Genomic DNA, 26,145 nt, shown 5'->3' with positions numbered 1-26,145 from the left:
GAGTAAATTTAGGAAGCCGTTTGAACTTAGACATAGGTGTATAAGAGTCTGCAGTTGGTACCCAAGGACTGGAAAAAAGCTCATCACCGATTAGGGTTCTTTGCTATCCACCTGCTTCTAAGATACATATTCTATAATTATTACTAAGTTTGAGAAAAGGTATCACATGCCTTCAGACTTTTAATGTTATTTGTTTTCTTACTTTGCCATTGGATGCTTGACCCTGAGAACTCTAGTTGTAAAGCGAGCGTGAACAAATTAAAGTGAAAAGGCCCTCAAAGTTTCCACTTAAGAAGGTCCAACTTTTAGCCATGTAAATTCACCTAATTCCCTCCAATTTCCTGGAAAGGAAAGGGACAAAATTTTTAAAAATATATTTTTCTGGTTTTCCTTTCTTTTTTAAGTTATTGGAAATCTCAGATACCCTGAGAATTTACAGGACAGGGTGGGTCTCGGGATGTTAGCCTAAACCGCCAAGTGACGCAGGAATGAGTTATTTCCTTTACAGACATTGAGAATGGCTACTTAGCGATTTCTTGTCCAGATCTGCTCTTAATATAAGGGTATTTGTGGACCATTGTAGAGCAGACCCATCAAAAAGTAGACCAGACCACCAAAAAAAAATTTACTTTTTCCAGGGCCGGGGTGTTTTCGTGTTCACTGTGGGCCTATGTTTACAGCCTAGCAGTACCCCAGACTCTTAACAGATGCCCATACACCCCAGCATCAGACATTTGAAGAATGAACACTTGTGTCTAATAAACATCATAGAGTGAGACTTTAAATTGGATGAATTCATTATACTTGACTTCAAAATAGTTATCTTTGAAAAACTACTTTTGTATAATGTCTAAACATAAGTTTTGAAAATATGATTATTTTCTAGTATTTTAAAAATCTGTTTCAATGTTCTATTTTAAAATTTGTGGATTTGGGTTTCTGTGGTGTTTATTCACAAGTGAGAAAGTACAGGGAACTCTTGATTCATGTAAATGCGTGGGGTGGAAGGATGGGTAGGTTGGGGCCGAATTTCTTTTTCACTTTATCAGTCTGTCTGTCTGTCTATCAATCTATATCTACCTTTCTATCTATCTATTTACCATGCATATTTGTGTGAATTGTAAATGGCCACAGGAGTATAATCCTAAACAAGATATGGCTCACATTAGAGCAAAGCTAGAGAAGAGGGTACCCCAATGATGATTCCCTAGGAGAGTGTCCCTGCACCAGGGGTGGGGTAGCTTCAGCCTCGAGGTCACATGTGGCCCTGTAGGTCCTCAAGTGCTGCCCTTTGACTGAATCCAAACTTCACAGAACAAATCCCTGGACAGTTATTCTTTGTTACAAGAGGCATGGGACACTTAAGGTGAATGCCTCTATACCTCCTTTTTTTTTTTGGTCATTGGATAGCAAGGCTATGACTATGGGTGTAGTCAGAAGAAAATGACACCTTTTGTCTGAGCCAACCAACCTGTGAGATGTTGAATCCATTCCTTATTCTTCATCATTGTTGTTCTTGTAGATTTGAAGATCCTGGATCCAGGTTCAAATTGTTAGCTTTGCTACTTGTTACCACTGTGACCTTGAGTAAATCACTTAAAATCTGTGGGCCTCAGTTTCCTCATCTTTAAAGTGATGGGGTTGGATTAAATGATCTTGAAGGCCTCTGTGAGCCTCCAACTCCATAATCTTTTGACGTAGTACTTAATATTCTATCATCAGAAATTCATTCCTTTGGGTTTACATAACAGTGAGAAGACATGTTAACCACTTAATCTCCTCGTCTCTGATTCTTCATTTGCAAAATGATGTTTACAATACTTGGAGTTTATGCTGCACGAAGTTGCTGTGAGGAAAGCATAATGTGCTATATTATTATTTAATAATTAACATTCTGGTTAGAACGATAATGATTAGGATATCATTATTAGTAATGTTAGGGAGATTAGGGGGAAGGTGATGGTAGCAAAGTCAAAGACAAAGTAGCACCCAGGGTGGGCTCTGCCCTCTTCTTTGCACCTCGAAGCAGTGTGGAATAATTGTATGAGAGTGGCAAAAACTCTGGAGATCTGTGTTTGAGTATTAGCTGATACTTAGCTAGCTGGGTGACCATGATACCAGTAGAAAGAACGTTAACTCCGAAGTCAGAGGATCTGGGTTTAAATTCCACCTTTGATGCTTTCTCCTTGTGTGACTTTGAGTAAGTCATTTAAACTTGATTTGCAAAATTTAAGGGGGTTGAACTCTTTGCCTCTGTGATCCCTACTAACTCTAAGTCAATGATGCTCTGACATTGTGTTTAACCTCTAGGTGCTGTAGTTTCCTTAACAGTAAAACAGGAATTATACACTAATCGACCTTGCCTGGGTCATTACAAGAACAGTGCTTTGTAAACCTTTACATAACTGTACAAAATGTGATGTGATATGCCCAGGAAGATTGACTCACATTCCTTTCTGGAAAGGAAGGGGAAAATGGAGTACCCAGGGGGTTGTTACACAGATAATAATAGTCTGTTCAACATTCTTCTCTCTTCCTGGGAGAGCATTTCCAAAGTACTGTGGGAGGAGGCATTTCTTTCCCCCCATTCTCTTCAGGCATCCAGCCTTCCCAGGTAACTGAGAGAGAGACTTTCACTGCCCACACATGGCCCGAGCTTCATGCTTTCCCATTTTTCTGACGAGTTATTGGAGTTGGCTTCCTAGGCAGCTTTCTGATTATGATAATAATAATAGCAAAACAAAAGCCAGAGAACCCGAGTTTAAATCTGGCCTCAGATACTTACTAGCTGTGTGACCCTGGGCAAATCACTTAACCCTGCTTATCTTAGGTTCCTCATCTGTAAAATGAGCTGGAGAAGGAAATGGCAGACCACTCCAAGTATCTTTGCCAAGAAAACCCCAAATGGGGTCACAAAGAGTCGGACATGACTGAAAGTGATTCAACACAATAGCAAACATTTTAATAGCTAAGATTTCCAAAGTGCCTTACTTACATTAAACCATTTTGTAGTCAAAACAACCCCATGAATGTGTGATCATTAAGAGTTGCTCTGAAAACAATTGCTGTGTGGAGAAAGATATTATTCTTTCTTCTGTATAAGAATAAGGTGCACTTGCTGTGAAAGCATGTCAGAAAACAGTGTCTGGTCTTAGATAATGGGACTTGATGTTTTAGAGATTTAGCTTAAAACATTCTAAGGTCAGATAAATCCAGTCTGATGCAGTCTTGGGCTTCTTAGGATGACTTAGTGTTAAAACTTTTTTTGGGGGGGCATATAATTTCCTATTGGTTTTAATGGGCTGTTAGTCCAGATATCGTAGGAAAAGAAAACATTGTACTCTATGGCAATTATATTCAAATCTGATAATTAGTAAATACATTGCAGATTTGGGAACAAAAGTATTATTTCTTGGTTTAGAAGAGATCAAGAAGTTTGTTTTCTTTTATGGTGCATGTAAGGAGCATGGGGAATTGAGGAAATAGAGGGTATAAGCCCTATGCCATTCTGCTTGTATGAATTACAACTTCACTGTCCTGGGTTGCTCTCTGCCATACAGCCAATTAAAGTGGGGACTTCTGGGTTCTATTTCCGCCAGGCCCTCATTAACATATTCATTCTCTGATGCCTTCTTTTAGGAATCAGAGATGCTGTTTCCTCTGGCCAGAGAAAAATAATAACAACAAGAACCCATGGGTTTATTTTTATCTTTTTAGAAAAAAATACTCAAAGGACATTTTCTCTTACTTGTACTCTACTCCATAGTTAACACTGTTCCTTCAGACCTGATTTGCTAATGGCACCTGAAAAATAAAATTAGGAATATTATCATTGCTATCACTTTCCACCATGAATTGAAAGGCATAATATGTAGAGAGGGTGTCTCAAAAGTCTTAGTATAGTTTTAAGCTATTATAGCTGTATGTGTGTATGTATGTGTGTGTATATATACATACATATACATGCACTAGATATGTGTATTTATATGCGTGTATATATATGTGTATAAACAGCACATACATACATTTGTTGTTTAGTCATTTTTCAGTTGTGTCCAATTCTTTGTGACCCTTTTGGGGTTTTCTTGATAAAGATACTGGAGTGGTTTGCTGTTTCCTTCTTCAGCACATTTTATAAATGATGAAGTTAAGACATACAAGGTTAAGTCATTTGCCTAGGGTCATACAGCTAGTGTCTGAGGTCAAATTTGAACTCAGGAAGAGGAGTCTTCTGGTCTCTAGGCCCAGCACTATATCCACTGTGCAACCTAGCTGCCCATACATACATGTATATGCATACATATATAAACATGCATATATGGAATACATATATTATACATTTCTGTGTATATGTGTATGCATATACACACTTTCCTTTTGTATGAAGGTGGGTGAGTTACGAGCACATAGGAATTTAAAAGGGACGATTAAACTTAGTATTTCTTTGAAAGTTTGCCTGTAATACCCGATTGATGGAGAATAAAACTTGTGTACTTGAAAAGCTTTCACTGGGTTTGCATCAATTAAAAAAAATCATCTCCCGACTTCAATTGTGATATTCTCAGCTGTTTTGAGTCTGGTGATAAGCCCAGTTGCATACAAAGCCTGTGATTGGAAGAGAGGGTTCAGGCCAACAGAGAGGAATGCCTCTGAAGGTTTATTTGCTGGGTGGAGGAGGCCTTCTTTCAGCCAGCCTTGGACAAAGGGGAGAGAGACAGACATTCTGAGAAGCCAAGCAGGTTAGGTTTTGTTTTTATTTTTGGCCAGAGCTGGGATTTCACCAGGGTAGGCTTAGCACCTGGCCCTTCATCTGTTAACATAGAATCTTAGAGCTGGGGTTTTTAACCTGGGGCCTGTGAACTTTTTTTTCCTTAATATTTTAGCAACAGTATTTTAGTAGAATTGGTTTCCTTTGCAATCCTATGTTATTTATTTTATGCCAAAAACACCCTTCTGAGAAGGGATTCATAGGCTTAATCCGACTGCTGAGGGGGGGTCCTTGACACAAAAGAATGTTGGGAACTCCTGGGCCGGGCAGAGCATCATGGAGTGGGACTGTGCTATTTACATATCTCTCAGTCTGTGCAGTCTCATTCTGGGACATGGGGAGGTGAAGATGTAGCAGTGTTTGGATCCAGGTGGGCTTTGAGGTACTGTCAGCCTCTCCTCACCAGGGTTTATACAGCTGGGCTCGTTATCACCAGACTCCAAACAGCTGAGAATATCACGCTTGAAGTTGGCTAGATGATTTTTTTTAATTGATGCAAACCCAGTGAAAACTTTCCAAGTATACAAATTTCATTCTCCATTAATTTGGTATTGCATACAAACTTTCAAAGAAATACTAGATTTAACTGTCCCTTTTAGATCTGCTTAATAGAGATTCACCGTCCTTTTAATGTTAATCCTGTGAAGTTGACTGGAAGTTGCTCTTCTACTCAGTTGATATGATGGGTGACTTTTCCGTGGATGGGCAAAAGTAGGGATGATCTAGAGTTCTGTCTGCTTTCTGTTTAAATGAAGAGCCCTGCAGTTTATAATTTATACATCTTGTATGTAATTGTTTGTACGTTGTATTCCCCCATTAGATTGTGAGCTTCTTGAGGGCAGGGACTGGTTTTGCCTTTCGTTGTAACCCTAGAGGCTGCCATGTCGTTTGCACTTGGTAAATGCTTGTTATTTCGACTTGCAATTAAGGTTCAAAGATTTTTGCTCCTGAGCTTATTTCCAGTGTCTGCTCAATCTACGGGGGTGATCCTCCACGCTGTTCTAGGCATTTCTTCACTGTTTGCCATCAGGACACCCATGAAGCTTTCCATCACTTCATCAAGATGACGTATATGTTTTCGGTAGTGGTGGAAACAACATTTTGGAGCAGAGTTGAAAATAGTTAAATGGTATAGGAGCAACTTATCCAGGATGGAAGTGAAATTCGTGGCTAGTTACTGAAAAATTTTACTCAACTTCATCCCTTTGGGACATGACTAACAAGTTGTACGGGCATATATTCGATCCCAAGAGTATTTTTAAAAAAATAAACAATGTGCTGTAGTTGAAATAGTGATGTATTTGGACTCTACAGCTCTGGGTTTGAATTCTGGATCAGCTGTTTACTGGTGTGAGCTTGGATAAATTACTTCTCTGGTCCTAAGTTTCTTCATTCGTAAAGTAAAAGCTATATGACCTCTAACATCCCTTCTAATTATTTTGTTTGTTTTTTGAGTTTTTTTTTTTTTTTGGAGGCATTCAGGGTTAGGTGACTTGCCCAGGGTCACATAGCTACTAAGTGTCAAGGGTCTGAGACCAGATTTGAACTAGGGTCCTTCTGACTCCAGGGCTGGTGCTCTATCCACTGTGACAACTAGCTGCCCTCTTCCCTTCTAATTCTGAATTTGGGCTGCTAACTGAAATCTAACTTTTTTTTTTGGAGAAATATTTAAGAAATGGAGGTGGGGAGAAAAGAGCACTAGCCCAGGAGATAGTCTGAACTCTGCCATTAATTAGTTATATGACTGTGGCAAATTATTTGCCCATTCTAACTCTGTTTCCTATCTTTAAAATGAGGGTGTAGATCAAGATGAGTGTTCTCCAATCTACATTCTGTGGAAGTGCATTATTCCATCCAATGTGAGTTAGAGTTCCATGAGAAAATCTCCTGCAAAACATTAAATATGAATGTGTGTGTGGACCAGAAATAACTTCATTTAAGTGTAGAATATGTGATAATATTGGATGTGAAAATAAGCATTAATTTTTTTTCTATTTTGCCCACAAATATCACTTCATTTATTCTGAGGGTGAGACACCTTGGAAGAGTGGATTAAGGGCAGGCCTTGGAATCAGAAAGAACTGGGCCAAAGCCCTACATCTGAGAAGTTCTTGTGATATAACCATGGGCACGTTGATTAGGGTCTCAGTGCCCCAGGTAGTGCTCCAAGGCTCTAGGTTACATGTGTAAGTGTGTTGTAGCTGCATCAGGGGAAGGAAATTTCCACACAGGGACGTGTGCGGATGAGTTCTTGCCTGGGCCACTCCCTGAAAAAAAATCTCAAAGGTATGTCATACTGCCAGACCAGGACTGTGGGGATCCATCCATATGTTTTAAACCTCTAGTTTTTTTTTGTGACCGTATTAGTTTGGAAAATACTAGATGCTTTCTAACGACTCTGAGAGCTCCAAAGTTTTGTGACTTATTTTTATGAGAACTGGTATTAGGCTGGTAGATGATACTTCTAGATGTTTAAATACATATCCTCTTCGTGATGCTTGCATACTTTTCCAAATGGGTACAGAAATTTTGTGTCCCTCCATGACATCAAGTTAAAAAATTCAGAATAAATATCCTCATTGTTATAGTTTGTTCACTGGCGTAATGACTGATTTGAAACATGCTGACATTTTTGGCACAGAGATAGCACCATCTCGAGCTTCCTTCACCCTCCCCCACCTCCACCATAGTTGGATAAAATCAAACTTGATCCCAAAGATAAATTGCTAGATTTTGATCAGAAAGGGTTCATAGTTCTCCAGTCTTCGCAAGCACAAATCATAGGATTGTAAAGTTGTAAAGGAAAGGAAAGTGACTGGCATTCTCCAGAGAAGCCAGAGACTACAGCCTTGAGACGTGACGTGCGATACTTAACTCAGGACTGTTGAATACTTTCTTCTTACTTGGGACAAAGTTTAGTGCAGGGCATTGACAGAATTTACCTTGCTTATAAAGATGTTGGGGTGGTGTTGCTTGTGTGTGTTTCTGTACTTGTGTGTGTTTCTGTACTTGTGTGTGTTTGTGTATTCATTTATGTGTGTATTCATGTGTATTTGTGTGCATGTTTGTATATTTGTGTATAAAGTTTATATTTTGATTTTATGTTTAAAATGTTCATCTGCTTCAGAAAAATTTCAGAACCAGCCTTAGGAGCAACATGATGAAGTGTCTCATTTGAAAGCTTATCAAGGTGTGAGAGAGAGGAAACCCAACATAGGGAAACCTTTTAAAATGAAGGTTTTTGCAATTCGTGTGGGAACACAAGTCCACTTATTCAAAGGAAATGCTGTGGTTGTGTCCATTGTGATAGGAATGGTGTAACTATAGAGATGTAAAAATGGCAACATGTCTTTATTAATATTGTATTGTCCCAGACAAAAAGCAAGTGGGCGCCTGAGTGTCTCAGCTGACTTTTCCTGGAACATTTCCTTATGGAGTTAAATGCAGGTGTAGGTGAACTTATAGAGGAAGATATCATTCTTAGAGACCTCGATCCTCTTAACAAGGCTGAGAAGGCTTTCCAACTGACCAGCAAGGGTGGGGGGAGGAGATGAGAAAAGAAAATAACACACTTATGTATCACATCGTGACTTTCGAAGAGCCTTATTTTTTTTTTAACTTTAAAAAAAAAATTTTTTTTTTTGAGCAGTTGGAGTTAAGTAACTTGCCCAGGGTCACACAGCTAGTGTCAAGCATTTGGTCTCAGTGCAGATTTGAACTCAGATTCTTCTGACTTCAGGGATGGTACTCTATCCACTGCGCCACCTAGCTGCCCCTTGCAAAGAGCCTTCACAACATCTTGAGATGGAGGGAAGAAAGGCAAGGCCGTGAAGAGTGGGGAGGCTAGTCTCTAAAGAAAAAAAAAAGCTGGAGACTTTTATTTCAAGATTTGTAGGAAGAAATGACACAGTGGCCTTGATGGTTAAGGGTAGTATCAGAGATCTAGTGTTTTAAGGGACCCCAGAGATCATCTGTTCCAACACCCCCCCCCCCCCGCAACTTTTCAGATGAGGAGGTTGTGACTTCCCCAGGATCACACAGGGAGTCAGTACTAAGAGACAGCATTTGAACCCAGGTCCTCTGACACCAGAGCCAGAGTTCTTTCTGGCAAGCCAAGTGCTGAATTGCCATGATTTTCTTGCTTTTGGTTGCTTTGTGAAATTGTTGATGTTTCGCAAAGAGACTGGCTCATTTATGCTTTTCTGTTCCAGGGACAAAGACGATGATTCCACCAGGAGAGTGTATGTATGCTGGGAGGAAAAGAAGAAAACCTATTCAGAAACAGTAAAGTATCATATTTTCTGTGTTTTGGTGGTGGGTAAGAAAGTGATGAGGTTAGATAAAACTAAGTTACAACCAGTTGGCTCACATTTCTGGATAATTGTCCAGTTAGCTTCTAAGTTATATTAGTTAATGTCACAGATTGGCCTCATTTCGTGTTTGGGATGCTTGTATTTTTTACTCTAAGTAAAGGAATCCTATTCCTGATAGAATCATACAAGTCCTATGGGAAAGAAGCATTAGTCAAGAAGGACAGTTATCACTCAGATAAGAAACAATTTCCAGATGCCCAAGTCAAGCCAGCTGAAGGAGATGGGCTTTCTCCCAATGATCTCCTGTATCATTTCTGTTGTACCAAGTAACTGTGAAACCTCATAATTTCTTCTCTTTCAAGAAAGTGTTTTAAATTAACAAACTGGTGTTTTAGTTTGTCTTCCTTTCAAAAGCATTGCTCTGATTTGAGTTTCCTGACTGATGGGAAGGACAAAGACTATAGAATCAGTCAGTCAGCAAGCGTTTACTATGTCTGGGTTTGCTATATGCCAAGTACTGTGCTCAGTGATTGAGATAAAAAGTCAGAAAAAGAAAAGGTTCCTTCCATCAACAGACTTGTATTTTAATGGAGGAGACAGCCCGCACGCATATAAGTAAGTACAAAATAAATATAAGGTAATTTTTAAGGGAGGGGGACTGGCACCTGGAGGGGTCAGGAGAGACTTCATAGAGAAGGTAACTCTTGAGCTGATCTTTGAAGGAAAGTAGGGATTCTGAGAGGTAGCAGCGAGGAAGGGAGGGCATTGGAGGCATGGAGGACAGCCTTTGCAAAGGAACAGAGGTGGAGATGGGTAGCCAGAACATTTAGGCTAGAAATCCACTTTCTAAAGGATATTTCATCACCGACCTTTTCTACTGTACTATAATTTCCTTTTCTTCTTAATAATAATGATAGCGTTTATAAAAGTGCTTTAAGAGTTGCATAATGCCTTACAAACATTGTCTCATTTGATCCTCACAGTACCCTTGGGAGGCAGGTACAATTATTATTCTCATTTTGCAGTTGAGGAAATTGAGGCAGATGAAGGTAAAAGACTTGACCAGGCTCACATAGCTAGTAAAGATCTAAGACTGGATTTGAACTTGGATTTTCTTGACCCCACATCCAGCCTCTAGCTGCCTGCTTTTGATTTATCTGTTTATTTATTTACTTTTTGCTTTTTGGTGAGGCATTTGGGGTTAAGTGACTTGGTCAGGGTCACACAGCTACTAAGTATTAAGTGAGTGAGGCTGGATTTGAACTCAGGTCCTCCTGACTCCAAGGGTAGAGCTCTATTCACTGCACCACCAAGCTGCCCCCTCCTTTTGATTTACCTTCACATCTCTCACAACTTCAGGGGAAAGTGGAGGAGAAAGGCAGGACGTCATTAGAGGACCCTGCAGTTGCTACCCTGCCTTGCTCGTTACTTCCGGTGGTACTTTTATTGCTGCTCTTCTTAGAGTAGCATTCCCTGTTCTCTGTTATCTGATGAGTATTTAATGTGTAAGAATGTACAAGATGAGGGGCAGCTAGGTGGCGCAGTAGATAGAGCCCCGGTCCTGAAGTGAGGAGGACCTGAGTTCAAATCCGACCTCAGACCAAACACTTGACACTTACTAGCTGTGTGACCCTGGGCATGTCACTTAACCCCAATTGCCTAAAAAAAAAAAAAAGAAAAGAAAAAGTGTCCAGGATGGATTGGTGGGTCTCATGCTTCCCGCTGCTGACTACTTGAATAATCATTCAATATCTCTTTCTGTTGGTCAGCTGTAAGCTCCAGTGCTCATGTGTTACTCTGTGCATTTCTTCCTGTCTGGACTTCAGCTTTTACATATTCTGAATATGTACCTGGTTTCACTCAGGGGCAGCCTTTTGGATCATCAGAAGTGGGTCATCAAGCAAGACCCTGGTGAGCCCTGCTGGTGTGAGAGAGAGTAATGTTGGGTATGGGATGTTGCCTGACACATAGTAGGTGTTTTCTAAGTGCTTACTGACTGATGAAAACCCAGCTAGGTTTTAAAAATCTGTACATTGTAGAGGTTCTAGTGATGCAAAACCAGAATATCTATATGTCTCCAGAATTTGATCTTAGCATCTTGCACCTGCCAGAGCTTACATATTGCCAGACACCATTCCCATGGTAACATCTACCATTAACCAGGTTGTATATGCCTCTGTGTGTATATTTAAAGCGTGCTTCCCCTTCTGTTGGAGTGAAGAATTTTGTGCCAGAAAGTCTGGGGTTCTATACACCCCCAAAACAATGGCAGGGATAAAAAAAGATGTTTTTAGTTTCCTTTGTCTTAAGGGTAGGTGTGCCCCTGGGGGCCAGAATTTTGAGACTGCATTGGGATGACCTGAATTGGCTTTATATTGCTAGTAAGTCAGAGCTAGGGTGTCCACGTGCCAGACGGAGAGAATATTCCCAGAAGAGCTCACAGAGCAAAGCCTGGCACAGGCATAGAGACTCAAGTGCGTGGTGGGGGAGGGGATAAAGGTCATAGCAGCAGAAAGTCGTAGGGCCTTTCCACTCTCTCTGTATGTTGTTGGGAGGTACATATTTCCTGAGGGAAAGTTCAGTTCATTTCAATTTAGCAAGCATTTACTGACTGTCTGCTGTGTGCAAGGCGATATGCAGGGTACTTGAGAGAAAAAGACAACAAGCAGTACTGGATTTTTGGCATCAGAGGATCTGGGTTCTGATCTTGGATCTGCCATTTACTACCTATGTGACTTTGGGCAAATCCCATAACCTTCCTGGGTCTTTGTTTTCTCATCTGTAAAATGTGGGGTATTGGGTTAGATAAGCTTTCAAGTCTCTTCCAGCTCTAAATGTGTGACCACCCCTGCCCTCAAGGAGCTTACATTTTAGGGGATTGGGGGAGAGCACATGTAAATATAAAATAGTTTAGGGGTGGGAGGAGAACACTATCAACTAGTGGGGTTCATGAAGGGCCCTAAAATCCCTAAGGATTTTATGAGAAGGAGATGAGGAGAGAAAGCATTCAATTATTCAATCAGTAAGTGTTTATTAAGCTCCTGCTATGTGCCAGGCACTGTGCTAAGCCCTGGGGATACAAAGAGGCAAAAAAAAGTCTTTGCCCTCAAGGGCAGTCTAATGGGGGAGACAACAAGCAAACACATATTTAGGTGCAAGCTATATGAAGGATAAACAGAAAATAATTAATAGAAGGAAGACGCTAGAGTTAAGAGGAATTAGGAGAGGATTCTTATAAAACGGGGTTTTTAGATGGGACTAACAGAGAGCCAGGGAAGTCGGAAGGCAGAGTTGAAGGAGGAGGGCATTTCAAGCATGGGGGACAGCCAGAGAAGATGCTTCAGTGTAACAGGTAGGAGGCCAATGTCATTGGATCGGAGGACCGGCTGGGGAGTAAGGTGTAAGAAGATTGGAAAGATAGGAGGAGGTTTGGTTAGGGAGGGCTTTGAATGCCATTCTGTATTTGATCCTGGAGGCAGTAGGGAGCCACTGGAGTAGGGGAGGGTGATGTGGTCAACATGGGGACCACCAGCCTTTGCAAAGGCATGGAAGCAGGAGGTGGGAAAGAACGTTCTTTCAGCCTTATCTCATTTTCTCTTCTGAATTTAAAAGTTTTGGTTTGGTTCTAGAAGATAGCCAATTCTTTGGCATCTGGATATTTCCCAGAGACAAGGAGAGAAATGACACAAGATGTTTCAAGGGACTATTGCAGAAAAAAATGTCTTGGGTGTGCTTACAACTGGAATCATGGCAGAGTAGGTAGAGTGGGTAGGCAGAGCAGGATATTGCCTTGGGTGCAACTCTCAGGGAAATAGAGTGAGGGGTGTTTTTTTTTTTTTAAGGCAGTTGGGGTTAAGTGACTTGCCCAGGGTCACATGGCTAGTAAGTGTCAAGTGTTTGGTCTGAGGCTAGATTTGAACTCAGGTCCTCCTGACTTCAGGGCCAGAGCTCTATCCACTGCCCCACCTAGCTGCCCAAATGGTGTTTTTTTAAAAAAAGACTTTTAATAAAATTATTTTTATTTATTTCATTAAATACATCCCAATTACATGTAAATTTTTTAAAAAAATAATTTTTGAAAATGTTGAGTTCCAGGTTCTCTCCTTACCTCCCTCCTGTCCCTCCTAGAGAAGGCAAGCAATTGGATATCAGGTATACATGTGAAGTCATGCAAAACATATATTCATTTTAGCCATATTGCAAAAAAAAAAACACAACATAAAACAGATGGAATTATTATCATCCTGACTTTACTGATTTCCCCACTCAGGAAGTTGAGGAAGATAAGCTAAGTGACTTTTCCTGGAGACACACAGCTAGTGAGTATCTGAGGCACGTTTTGAACTCGGGTCTTTCTGACTCCAGGTCCAGTGCAGAGGCAGTAAGCATCAGAGGCAGATTTGAACCTCAGTCCTCTGATTCTCCAAGCCAGGACTCTTTTCTATGTACTACAGAGTCCATGAAGTAGTACTCCAAGAGAAGAAGGACATGTTGTGCCTGGGGTTGAACGTCTTAGGGTTAAAAAGAACGGACCAGGGCTAAAATTCTTGAGGGGGGATATAAGCTCTTTGAGGGCAGGGACTTTGTCTTTTTATTCCCAAGGTTGAGGGCAGTGCTTTGCACACAGCTGGCATATAATAAATGTTGAATAATGAATGAATTTTCTGGCGTGAGTCTACTATATGTTTGGAACTTTCTCAAGGTGTGATGTATATCTTCACAATCCAAGGACAGAGACAGATGGGCTGATGGGAGATTTTAAGGGTTAACTAACTATTGGAAGGAGCCAGTAATTTTCCTTTATTTCATCCATGGATTGAGAATGGGTGTAAGGTGGCCAGAAGAAAATCTTGATGTCTTCCTATAGTGCTGCCCTAGAGATGGAAACTATGTACTCTGGGAGGGCATATGTTTTGACAAGTAAAGATTTATTTTTGTAAGATCATTTTTCAGAAATCTATGCATCAAAAACATTTTTTATCAATAAAATAATAAATCAAAATAGCACCATGGCACATAGACAACATTATGCTTCCCTCGATCTTGTATCTGGGTTGATGTGCAGCAAAAGGAATGCTTTTGGTAGGTGCTTTAATTTTAAATTTCCTGGTAGTGATTTTGACTGCAGTGAGTGTTATAAAGATTTTGTGTTTGAGGGGGAGGAGAAGGACCTGTAAAAACAGTGTAAAGAAACTGGATGTTCACTCAATGTTCACAGATTGAAACAAACATATGAAGTGCATTCATTCAATAACTGCATATTCAAATAAATCAACTTAACAGTTCATTGATCCTAGATTTATTTTTGTTCTTTTGTATGTATGTAGCATCATACGGTGAAATAAACACTACTTTGCTTATTCAAAACCTAGTTACTGCCATTTAGTAAATGCAGCTGTGTTTATTTCTGTGGGGAGAGCTGCAGGTATGTGTATATGATTTCTGTAGGAACTCCTTTGGTATTAAGCTCAAGGGAAATTTGGAAGTTAAAATAACTTGCTTTTGAGCCTCATTCTTGTGTAGGCATGGGTTGGTCCAGGCAGTAGCCCTTTCTGTCTACAGGGTGGAAGGTGGGGGGTGGGGGATAGGGTGGAGAGCCCTGGCTATATGGCACATATGGCTTTGATTTATAAGGTCCTAAGGATTTGTGGCTTTGGGTGGGCTGGAGGCCAGACAAGGGAACATCTTTGCTCTGGATTCTCAAGGGTTCCTTCCTGACCTTCCCCAGTCTGGACATGTAGCTTCGTCAAGGTTAGTGTCCTTGTGGATGGAGCACCGCCTGTTAGGCAGGAGACAGTTGATCCCAATTAAGGGTCTGCTAGGAGGCAGCTTGGTGGTGCAGGGGATGGAGTGCTGAGTCTGGAGTCAGGAAGATCTGAGCTGAAATCCAGCCTTAGAGACTAGCTGTGTGACCTGGGCAGGTCACTTCCGGGCAGTCTGCTTCAGTTTCCTCAGCTGTAATATGGGGATAGTAAGAGCACCTATCTCTTTGGGCCATTATGAAAATCGAATGAGACAATATTTATAAATTACTAAATATAGTAGGTATTTGATAAATGCCTGTTTCTTTCTCCACTCTCCTTCCCCCCATCACTTGCTAGAGATACTTTAGAGGGGATACCTACTACAGGTATGTGTGAGGGGCCGGGTGATTTCGGGGGTTTCTTCAGACTCTTAAGGTTCTGTGATTCAGTGATGTGTTCTAGTACTCATCCCCTGCCCCTGACAGATAGTGATGTGACCCTGAGAAAAGGCAGTGCCATTGCTCTGCGGGTAAAGCGTTGATGATAGTGATTGTCCTTTCCTACCATAGTAGGAGGGAGTAAATGAAGATAAGATAATTCAGTTCCATTTATTAAGAATTTATGAAGTGCCTTGCCACAACATGCTACAGTGGAAAGACTTTGAAGACTTAGTTTCACATTCCCCCTCTGATGTCCACTACCCTTGTGACCTTGGGCAAATCCTTCACTTTGCTTTAAGGTGCAGGGATTGAATTAGATAGATAGCTTCTGAGGTTCTTTCTAGATTTATGAATGAAAGTAAATAATGGACTCATTTTTTTGGGGAGGGAGATGGGGAAAACACTAGTAACTGAAGGTACCAGGAAAAGTCTCATGTAGAAGGTAGCACTTGAACTTCAGAACCAATTCCCTCTGTGACCCTGGCATGCTAGGGCTGGGGCTGTCTCACCTGGTGACTATTTATTGTGACTTGTAGTCTCACCTGTGACAACAGGATGGTTAATGTTTGGACTCCCCATGTCAGCTTCCCTTTTAAAGTGGTAAATGGGCCATTGTAAACAGGAAGAACTATTTCCCGTACTCACACACGCACACATAAATAAATGCAAGCATATATTCATGCACACATAGGAAGATGTGATTTAGTGTGAACAGAGGAGAAGTGGTTTGGGGAACATGTCACTATGGAGACTTAGTATCCCCTTAACAACTCTTCTTTGGTTGGACAAGAGTCAGATTTTTTTTTGGGGGGGGGAAAGAGCCTGGTTGGTAAAGCCCTCTACCCCTCAGAGGCAGGCAGTAGTGGAGACCCTGGCAATTCTCTTTAATTGGACTACGCAACACTTGTATATTTTCAGTGGGAAAAGTTGCCACTTTGCATGTTGCTATATTTTTGGCCGTTTCTTCAAAATCATTCCCTCTTCTGAGCTCTTCTTCCTCAATTTTGATTGACTTCAGTGTGTGGTTTGCGTTTATGCGCTGATTTCCACGCAAGACTGGGATATCTGAGAGGTCACGTTTCTTGGTGCTGGCTTCTGGAGTCAGTGTGCTCCATGCTGGCAGACTGTTGGTCTATTCTTGAAGACCTCCCCATAGCAAGGGGGAAGAGCAAAGGACAACAGCCATGGGTACTGGATTGTTTTCCCCTTTTTGTAGGGTTTGCCTTATGCTGTTAAGTTCAGTTTGAATCTTCTCTTGGTCTGCGTCTTCCCTGGAAACAGGGAAGATCCTTTATTGATTTTTCTCCCACCTTCTCTTCTGAAGTTTATGATCAACTCCAATAGAATCACTCTTCCACAGCTGTTGGCCTATGAAGTTGTGAACTCCATCACTTATCTTACATAGAGCAATGCCAGGTCTAGAGGGGAAGGCCATCAATGGGAGAATAATTGAAAGGGTCACACTGATCTTGGCTCCCACTCTGGTGTGAAGTTGGGGTGAACAAGGAAGGTGCTCAAAGAAAATGTGGGGAAAAAAGAAATATTTGCAAAATAATCCCAAATGCAAGCTTTCAATTCCACACATATTTATAAATTGCCTACTATGTGCCAGGCAATAGGGATACAAAGACAAAAATGAAATAATTTCTGCCTCAAGGAGCTTACATTTTATTTTCTTAGGTAGATGTGTATCCTTCCTGCCCAAGAAGACAGAGAAGTAAAGTAAAGTGAGAGAGAATGAGAAATGGTTGACTAGAAAGAGAGCAGATATAGGGCGGGGTGGGGATGTCTCATGAAATAAAATCCAGAGTGAAATACCAGGGAGACAAGAAACTAAGTGAGTAGGGATTTGTGTTTTGAGGGTGAAACTACTAGTGGGTTTGGAGAAAGTGTTTGAGAGAATGTTGATGGTAGTGAAGAGAGGGATGAAGTAGAAAGTGGGACCTGACCACATCTCTGAAATTTTATGCTTTCATTTAAGATTGAACTACATCATCTCTGTGACTGAATTTGTAACCCCTTTGGGGTAGAGTCTTTGTCTTTGCTTGAGTTGAATATTGATTCCACTGGTGTTAGATGAAAACAACAGTATTTAAATGAGTAATGAATTAGTATTGGCACGTGGCCCTTGTATTTAAATATTATTTGCCATACTTGAAACTTAGATTGAATGTTAGTTTAATATTGCATGAGTTCTGACTTTAAGACCATGGTTTTGTTGTTCAGTCATTTCCATTGCATCTAACTCTTTGTGACCCTATTTGAAGTTTTCTTGGCAGAGATACTGGAGTGGTTTGCTATTTCCTTCTCATTTTACAGATGAGGAAATTGAGGCAAACAGGGTTAAGTGACTTGCCTAGCGCCCCACAGCAAGTTAATAACACATTTATTAATTGCTTACTATGTGCCAAGCACTGTTAAGCAATGGAGTATACAAATATAAGCAACTGAACAGATCATCCCATCCCTCAAGGAACTTACATTCTACTGGGCAAAGACAGCACATAAAAGGAAGCTAGAAATGGGGGAAGAAGAATGAAAGGTACCTAGACTGGGCCCTGCCTCAAAATGGAGGCTCCTTAATGAGAGAAGGGTACTATGGGAGGGGGAAGGGAGCAGAATCATGATGGCAAAGACCAGAGAATTTTGTCTCTGTAGTATAGATTGTAAGTGTATTAAGAACCTAGGGAAGAAAGGAATGAGAGAGGAGAAAGGTCTCATGGAAGTGAAACTTGGGCCAGGCCTTTAAGTAGCCTCAGTAAGGCAGATGGGATGGACATTCCAAGTGAGGAGAAACTGTCTAAATGAAGGTACGACTACCTTCCTACCATTGCTTTTGGCTTCTATTCCGTGCCGAACACCTCGTCCCTTGTGAGAGCATTCTCTGCTCAATTCAGGTACCCTTCCTGGATCTAACTCAAACTTTGTATTTTTGGTGAAGGTATTTTTTTTTTTTTACTTCTTTATTTAAAACCATTCTTAATTTCTGAACCGTATGCACTGAAGCTCCTTCTGTCAGATTAGAGGATTGGTGATGTGATCTCTAAAGGTCTTTTCCAACTCTACGCTTCTCACTTCCTTAGATGAAGTATGACCTGAACAATGCAGTCTCTCATAGGAGACAATTAGAATTTAGAGAAGAGGAGAAATGTGCAGTATTGATAAATAGTGGAGAAAATAGAAGTCATTCACTCCTGGAACGCTGACAAAAAAGATAGGGATTTTATTTGCATGTGCAGGGGTTTGCAAATATGAAATTGGGAAACCCCAAGATTTTGTTTTCCTCTTCCTTTTTGCCTTCCTCTGTGCAGCCAGTGAATTTGTTCCCCCTCCCTCCATCTCCTTAGCTCCTTACTCCTCTGAATTGTGGTACGTTTTTAAAATTTGGTGAGGGCAAAGCAAATGTTTCCAACTCGGAGAGTATTGTTTGTTTCATGTGGAAAAACTCAATTTGGGAATAAAGCAAATTTGTTTATATAATCAGCTCAGTTTATACGGTAAGTTGTGTGTTTGTGTTAAGATTTAATACACTGAAAAATAGAAGAAAATACCTAAGTGGCCTTTTTCCAGAACCACAGAAGGTTGTACCCCCATTTTGTGAAACATAATGGATTCTCTGAAAAAATTTTGTCAGAGCTATTGAAGTTAGAATTCAGTAGGGGGGGATACCTGAACTTGAACTGTTCAGATGTGAAGTGTAATCTTGGCTCTGCCATTTTTTACCTGTATGACCTTGAGCAAGTCTTTTAACTTCTCCAGACTCAGTTGCCTCCTCTATAAAATGATATGGTTTGTTCTAAATGACACCTTGGATTCCTCCCAGCTCTTGGCCTATGGTTCTGTGTTAAGTTTGGTCAGATGAAGCATACTCTGGACCATTTAGGTTAATGGATGTCCTTTACATTACATCCTATTTATCTTGCATTGTTCAGGAATTCTAGTGTTCTATATTCAGTAAATATTCTGGATTGCTGATATGATACTTTCATTGTTGAAACCTTAAAATAGTACCTCTTTTAAGGAAAATCTTTCTGTGAAAGATGTTTAAACATAGGGACAGGGACTGGATACTTGACTTCATTGGTATTAGAACTCCTAGGTAAGAAAACTTCCTCTATCAATGCAGATTGGGACCTCCTTTTCTGTAGCTTATTGTCTTGAGAGTTGCCTCGAACACTGAGAAGTGACTCTTCCTCAGGGTTTCACAGCTAATATGTCACAGGCAAGACTTGGGTTCATATAGTCCTTGTTCACTTTCAACCATGTCTTTCTACCTTTTTACATTACTTACATGTGCCCGTGCCTAAGTAGAATACCCTGAAATTATCTAACCTTTTCTTGATAATTTAGAGTCATCATTGTGAGCATTAGTTATTCTAGTACTATGCTGAAACTATAGTGTAAGATACAGGACTGTGTAGATAGGTTTCCACACCAAGATATTCCATAGAATTTGCCTTCTATGTAAGGCCCATGGTGGTAACTAGTAAATTGTCCATACAGAGCATCATTTACCTCCAACTCTTTGGTGATATTCCAAGGTTTCTCCAGTGATCTCAAATTTTATTATGACATTCTCAAATAGAACTCATTAAAACTCTCTTTTACTTATGAATGTGTGACATTCATTCCTTTTGGGGAAAAATTTTTTTAAGTCCCTGGTGTTAGCTTCCTCCCTGGTCATTTGCTTTTTTTTTTTCCCCATAAAGGTAGACTGCCAGCTATTCAAGCTCACAACCTCCAGGGTAGTATAGAATAATTAACTTAGAAGCCATATAGTTTTCTCTTTACCAAATGATTTCCCCATTCTTTAGAAAATCTTTTTCTTTACTTTTGGTATTAGTGTTCTCCTGACTCTGTACTAGCATTTAAAAATATTTGTTATTTATGTGGTACCAATGCTTGTTATTCAGTCGTTCAGTCATGTCTGACTCTTTGTGACCCCATGGACCATAGACAGTGTGCGAGATTCTTCTCTGCTATCTCCCAAAGTCTGTCCAAGATCATGTACATTGCTTCCATGACACTATCTATCCCTCTCATCCTCTGCTATCCCCTTCTCCTTTTGTCTTCAATCTTTCCCGACTTCAGGGTCTGTTCCAGTGAGTTCAGACTTCTCATTCTAGGACCAGAGTATTTAAACTTCAGCTTCAGTATTTGACATTCCTGTCCATATACTGAATCAATTTCTTCAAGTATTGACTGATTTGATCTCCTTTCTATCCAAGGGACTCTCGAGTCTTATCCAGCACCACAATTTAAGAGTGTCTGTTACTAACCCAGTGGACGAGACCAAGGGTAGTGGCTCTATTGTTCTTGAACATGAAATGGCTTGTTAGAGAAATCTTTACAGATCTTTTCTATTTTTCTTCTTTTTGTTATCTGCCCATTTTCATTCATAAATTCCTACTATAATGGCTCACCATCATATGGAGGTGACCGTGGGTTGTTAAAGACTGTGGCAGTAAAATAGGAGTGCTAGGAAAGATGAAAGACAGGTTCTACTATGATAGAAAAACTTAAGATACATTCCCAGTAATAGACTGAGTCTGCCTTCTGAGGATTAACCTACCTAAACATAGAGATGCTCCTCACCCCGAGGCTGCTTGATTCTTTGGCTGTGGTAGTCCATGATGCTAAGGAAAATACAAAATGACCCTCAGTCCTGCTTGACCTCCACCTGCTTCTGCAGTGATGGTGGCAGAGTGGAAGAGAAGGGGCACATGGTGCTAAGAATCATACATTTTCTATACAATCTAGAAACTTTAACATAGTCTTTCCACTCTAAATATGAAATTCCTGTCCAAAGACTAGTGAGAGGTGAGAACCTCTGTCATCTCAATCTTGACATTCTTATTATATATAAAGAAAAAAGTTGTGTTTAAATGAAAGAATGGTTCACAGGTCTCTTTGGAGGGGCAAATAAAGGAGTTGATGGACTTAGTTTTATCACGCATTGAAAGGCAAAATGAAACATCATTTTGGGTAAAATTTGGTCATGTAGTATTGTGGTGCTCATAGTAAGTATTTGCAAAAAGACCACCATGGAAATAATTGCAACTTTTGTACCAACTTCTGTTGCAAATGATGGAGCAGAAGAATTCTATGAAGAGTTTGATTAGACCTTCCCATTAGATTAACATATACTTTGAAATGAGGTGACTTCAGTGTGAAGGTGGGAATAGTAAGGATGACGAGACATGTACTAGAAATCAGGAATGAGAGAGGCCAAAGACTTATAAATGACATAGAAATCTCACCTTGGTGTATCATGAATACTTTCTTTGAGAAGAGAATCAATAGGCACTGGCTGTGATGACAACCAAATAATATCACAAAAAATAAAATTATATTTTAAGAGGTGTGTGTATGTGCATGTGGTGTGTGTGTGTGTGTAAATCTTGTTACTGATGCAAGAGTCATTCCTGAATCAGCTGTTTATAGTTAGACAACTGATTTGTTAAAACAAAGATCAAAATGAGTAAAAAGCTAGAAAAAATAATATATGGCTTGCAGTGGAAACAATTCAATCTGAACTTATTCAAAAAAGTTATTGAAGGTAAAAAAATGGCATGTGCACTTGGCAAAAATTGCTTATAATAAGTTCATGTGGAAATTTTATCAATATAAAGGATTGCCAAAAAGTGAAAAATAACCTTAAAAAAGAAAAAGAACTGTTAAAAGCTATAAAGAATTATAAAAGAAGTTTTTTTTAAGAAAAGCACTTTAGTTTGAAAAATGCACAACTTATTTGCCAAGCGGAGAGAAATGGGAGCCAAAGGCAGCGCCAGTTTAGAATGTGAACATGTTTGTAAAATCTTTCAGAGGCAGATGAATGAAGGTGATGAGCAGTATTGCCTCATAAAACAGAGAAGCAGTGAAGAGTGAAGCCAGTTTAAAGAAAGATGAGTGTACTACCCCACTAAGCAAAGTCATCTCAACGGCATTTAAGGATGAAAATTAAGGACTTGTTTCAAAGCCTGCAATTTCTTTATTATCATCATAATTATATCTGTATAATGGTACAGTTTAGGAAGTACTTTTACAAATACTTCAGTTGATAATAGTAACTCGCGTTTGTACAGTGCTTTAAGACTCACTTTCCTCACCCTCTCAGGTGAGTTGGACAAATATGGTCCTCATTTTACATTTGGAGCTCTTAGAGTTTAAATGACTCCCTCATGATCCCATAGCTAGCAAAGGTCCCAGTCAGAATTTGAAGCTGTCTCCTGATTCCAGGTTGCAGCACCTTAGCCACTGTGGCACAACAACATTGGGGCAAGAAATAATACCCCTATTTTTTATAGATGGGGACGGTGAGGCTCAGAGAGGTTCAGTGACTTGCTAAATTATTACTGACAAATTGTTGTATTTATATAATTATTCTGGTAACAACAACTAGCATTTATATAGTGACTACTATGTTCCAGGAGCAATGCTAAGTGCTTTACAAATATTATTTTGTACCAACCTTGTGATGTAGGTCTATTATTATCCCCATTGTATAGTTGAGGAAACTGAGGCAAATAGGGATTAAGTAACACAGCTAGAAAGTTTTTGAAGCTGAATTAAACTCAAGTTTTCCTGACTTCCAGCCTAATACTCTATCCCCTCTGCCACCTAGCTGCCCAAATGGCAACCCTGTGAAGTAGGTGTTATTATTATCCCTGTTTTACAGTTGAGGAAACTGAGACAAAAAGCGGTGAAGTGGTTTGCCCAAGGTAATGCAGCTAGGTAGTTTTTGGGGCTGAATTAAACTCAGGTTTTCATTACTCCAAACCCAGCACTCTACCTCCTGTGCTACCTGCTGCCTCCAAAGTCCGAGTAAGGACTTGAATCCCTGGCTTTCAGTTCTTAGGCCAGTGTTGTTTATGTTAGGTTGTCCCATTGCCGCTGAGAGACGATACTTTGGGCCCAACACTCAGATAGCATTTTCTACAAGCCCTCCTTAATATTTCACTCAACAGAATTTCAGGCTCAAGAAACATTTTTTAAAAAATTATAAAGAAATTGAAATGTTATCTGTAAAAGCATTTCATGTTCTGAATAACAGGGTTAAATGACGTCACAGAGCTTGTTCACGGATTGAATCAATGAGGTATCTTACCAGTTACCAGGTAGGAAAGATGGTGAATATTTATTTCAAGGTATTAATTCTTGATTCCTTAGGGTGTACTTTACAGCTAACTATTCAACTATAGGGGAACTTTGCTATCCTCAAAAAAGTTCTGAAATGATGTGTTACTGAAGATACAAAGAGAAGATACAACCTAGCACAAAACAAATTGTGCCTTCATTGTGTTGTGGTCTGTAAGCCACAGATGAATATGTGAAAGTTCCCAGACATTGGCATTTTCCATTCACCAGAGACTGTATTTTTGTTATTCAGTCAATCGCCAGGCATTTATTAAGCATCTGCTATGTTTTGGGGTATTGTGCTAGGCCATGGGGATACAATACTTAAAATGAAACAATCCCTGTCCTTTAAGGAGCTGATTTTATTTGAAAAGGGTCCACAACAATTAGCACAACTGAAAATAGCCAGCCTGTCCCTATTCTCTCAAATCCTGGGTTATTTGCTTCAACAGCACCTACAAGAGTGGAGTTTGGCCAAGTTCACCAGAAGAGATCAGTTTCATGAGCCTTGAACAACTGTGCAGAGGATGGATTATGTTCAGAAATAGACACAAAATTGTTCTGTGGCTTCCCGATTTAGTAATTGGCTTTCTCCAGCCCTGCACGCGTCTCCCTTTGAAACAGCAAAGACTCCACTCAGAAAATGCTGACTGCTCAGTTAATTGTGCTACCTTCTACAGATCTTGTGCTTTTTCCATTTAGCATTGGATCAGGGATTAAAGGCATTTTGTGATCTTTTCTTTAGATGAAGTTTGTGATCCATAGGCTTCTAAAATACAGTTATTTTCATGATGCCCCTTATGTATGCATTATTATCATTATTATTGTTACTAATAATATGAGCTCATATTTCTGTGGTACTTTAAGGTTTGCAAAACTCCCAACATACATTATCTCATTTGATCCTCAAAAGTACAACTCTGTGAGGTAGGTGCTATTATTAATCCCCCATTTACAGAGGGACAAATAGAGCGAGAGACGTGACTTGCATGGGATCACACACGAATCAGAAGCAGCATTCAAACTTAAGTCTTCCAGACTTCCAGTCCAGCATGCCAATGTGCAGTAGAAGGGAGATGTGGCCTTAGAGTAAAGAGGTATCGGAATTCAAATCCTGGCTTTTGTTGTGGTGGTTTTATTGTTTCTGTCGTGTCTGACTCTTCGTGACCCCTTTTGGGGTTTTCTTGGCAAAGATACTGGAGTAGTTTACCATTTCCTTCTCCAGCTCATTTTACAGATGAGAAAACTGAGGTAGACAGAGTAAAGTGACTTGCCCGGGTCACACAGCTAGCAGGTGTCTAAGGCCAGATTGGAACTCAGGAAGATGGGTCGTCCTCATTTCAGGCCTGGTACTCTATGCAACATGGCACCACGTAGCTGCCAAATCCTGGCTCTGACATTTATTAGCTGTGTGATCATGGGCAAGTCACAACCTCTTGGAGACTCAGTTTCCTGATATGTGAAGTTACAGGGTTGCTGTGGAGATCAAATTAGATAATGGAGGTGAAGTGCTAGAAACATGGTATGATGATCACAGTACAGCCTCAATAGAGATGTATTGATTGATTCATTGTACAGGCTGATGCCTTACTGTGTCATAGCTCAGCTCGCTGCTGAACTATGGCCAACATTCCTTCAGATTTAGAATAGTTTTCATTATTGTGCTGTCAGTGTTGTTCAGTCATTTCAGTTGTGTCCAACTTTTTGTGACCCTGTTTGGGGTTTTCTTGGCAAAGATACTGCAGTGGTCTACGATTTCCTTCTCCAACTCATTTTACAGATGAGGAAACTGAGGCAGACAGGTTAAATGACTTGCCCAGGGTCACACAGCTAGTAAGTGTCTAAGGTCACATTTGAACTCAGGAAGGTGAGTCTTCCTGATTTCAGGCCTGGCACTCTGCACTATGGCACCACCTAGCCGTCCTCATTGTGGCACCAAAGTGTTCTGCATACAGTAAGTGCTCTGTAAATGCCTATTCACAAAGAAGTACAATAATGTCCTATGAGGCTGTTGAAGGACCCTTTTGGACTTTACCTAAATGTACCACTCCTTCCCTTCCTTTCTCTGTCAAAGACTGTAGGACTGTCCTACCGTTGACGTACCAGTAGCCGAGTCTCCCCTTAAGGACTAGTGAGATGAGTGGGGCCATTTCCTTCCCTTCCTCAAAACTGCAGAGATCTTGTAATTTTCTTCTCTTTCATTCCTGTAGTTTATCCTCACAGTCTGTACTGTTGGCTCATTGCTTGCTGCCCTTATCACTGCTTCTAACATCTGCTGCAGTTGCCATTTCTAATCTTAATAATTCTTCTCTTTGTCACATTTTTCCTTCTTTCTGCTTTCTTTTCTCTTCTGTCTCTTTTCTAAGTGGCCAAGGGCCTTGATTTGGTTTTTAATGGCCTTTACAGGGCAATGAGAAGGATTCTTTCCCCTCTAGCCATTGAACCAACTAATCACATTATGTGCAGTATAACCTTCAGCTTTTTTTTTTCCAACTAACAAGCATTTATCTTTTCTCTCCCCCACCTAATCCCCATTGCAAAGGAAAAAAAATAAAAATAAAACCCTTTTAAGAAATATGAATAGTTAAAATGAATTTCCGCAGTGGCCATGTACAAAAAATTGTATCTCATTCTGCCCTTTGAGCCCATCGCCTCTCTGCTATGCTGTAGCATAGTTCGTCATCAGTCCTTTGGAGTCGTGGTTGACCATTGCATTGATCAGAGTTCTTCGAGGTTTCAAAGCT

General features: G+C 40.2%; 1 protein-coding gene across 1 annotated transcript in view; it reads left to right on the top strand.

Annotated features, from left to right (window-relative positions):
• The window catches only part of AHRR (aryl-hydrocarbon receptor repressor), a 255,608-nt gene that overhangs the window by 878 nt on the left and 228,585 nt on the right, over positions 1-26,145 (top strand). Inside the window, exon 2 of the mRNA XM_027869067.1 lies at positions 8,980-9,052. Within this exon, the coding sequence (XP_027724868.1) occupies positions 8,991-9,052 (62 nt within the window). The 5' untranslated portion in view covers positions 8,980-8,990. The remainder of the gene's footprint in view (positions 1-8,979; positions 9,053-26,145) is intronic.

Source organism: Vombatus ursinus, unplaced genomic scaffold, assembly GCF_900497805.2.
Source record: "Vombatus ursinus unplaced genomic scaffold, bare-nosed wombat genome assembly UNPS02014791.1, whole genome shotgun sequence".
Lineage (NCBI taxonomy): Eukaryota > Metazoa > Chordata > Mammalia > Diprotodontia > Vombatidae > Vombatus > Vombatus ursinus.
The sequence above is the reverse complement of the archived record's forward strand: the minus strand, read 5'-3'. Positions and strand labels throughout refer to the sequence as shown.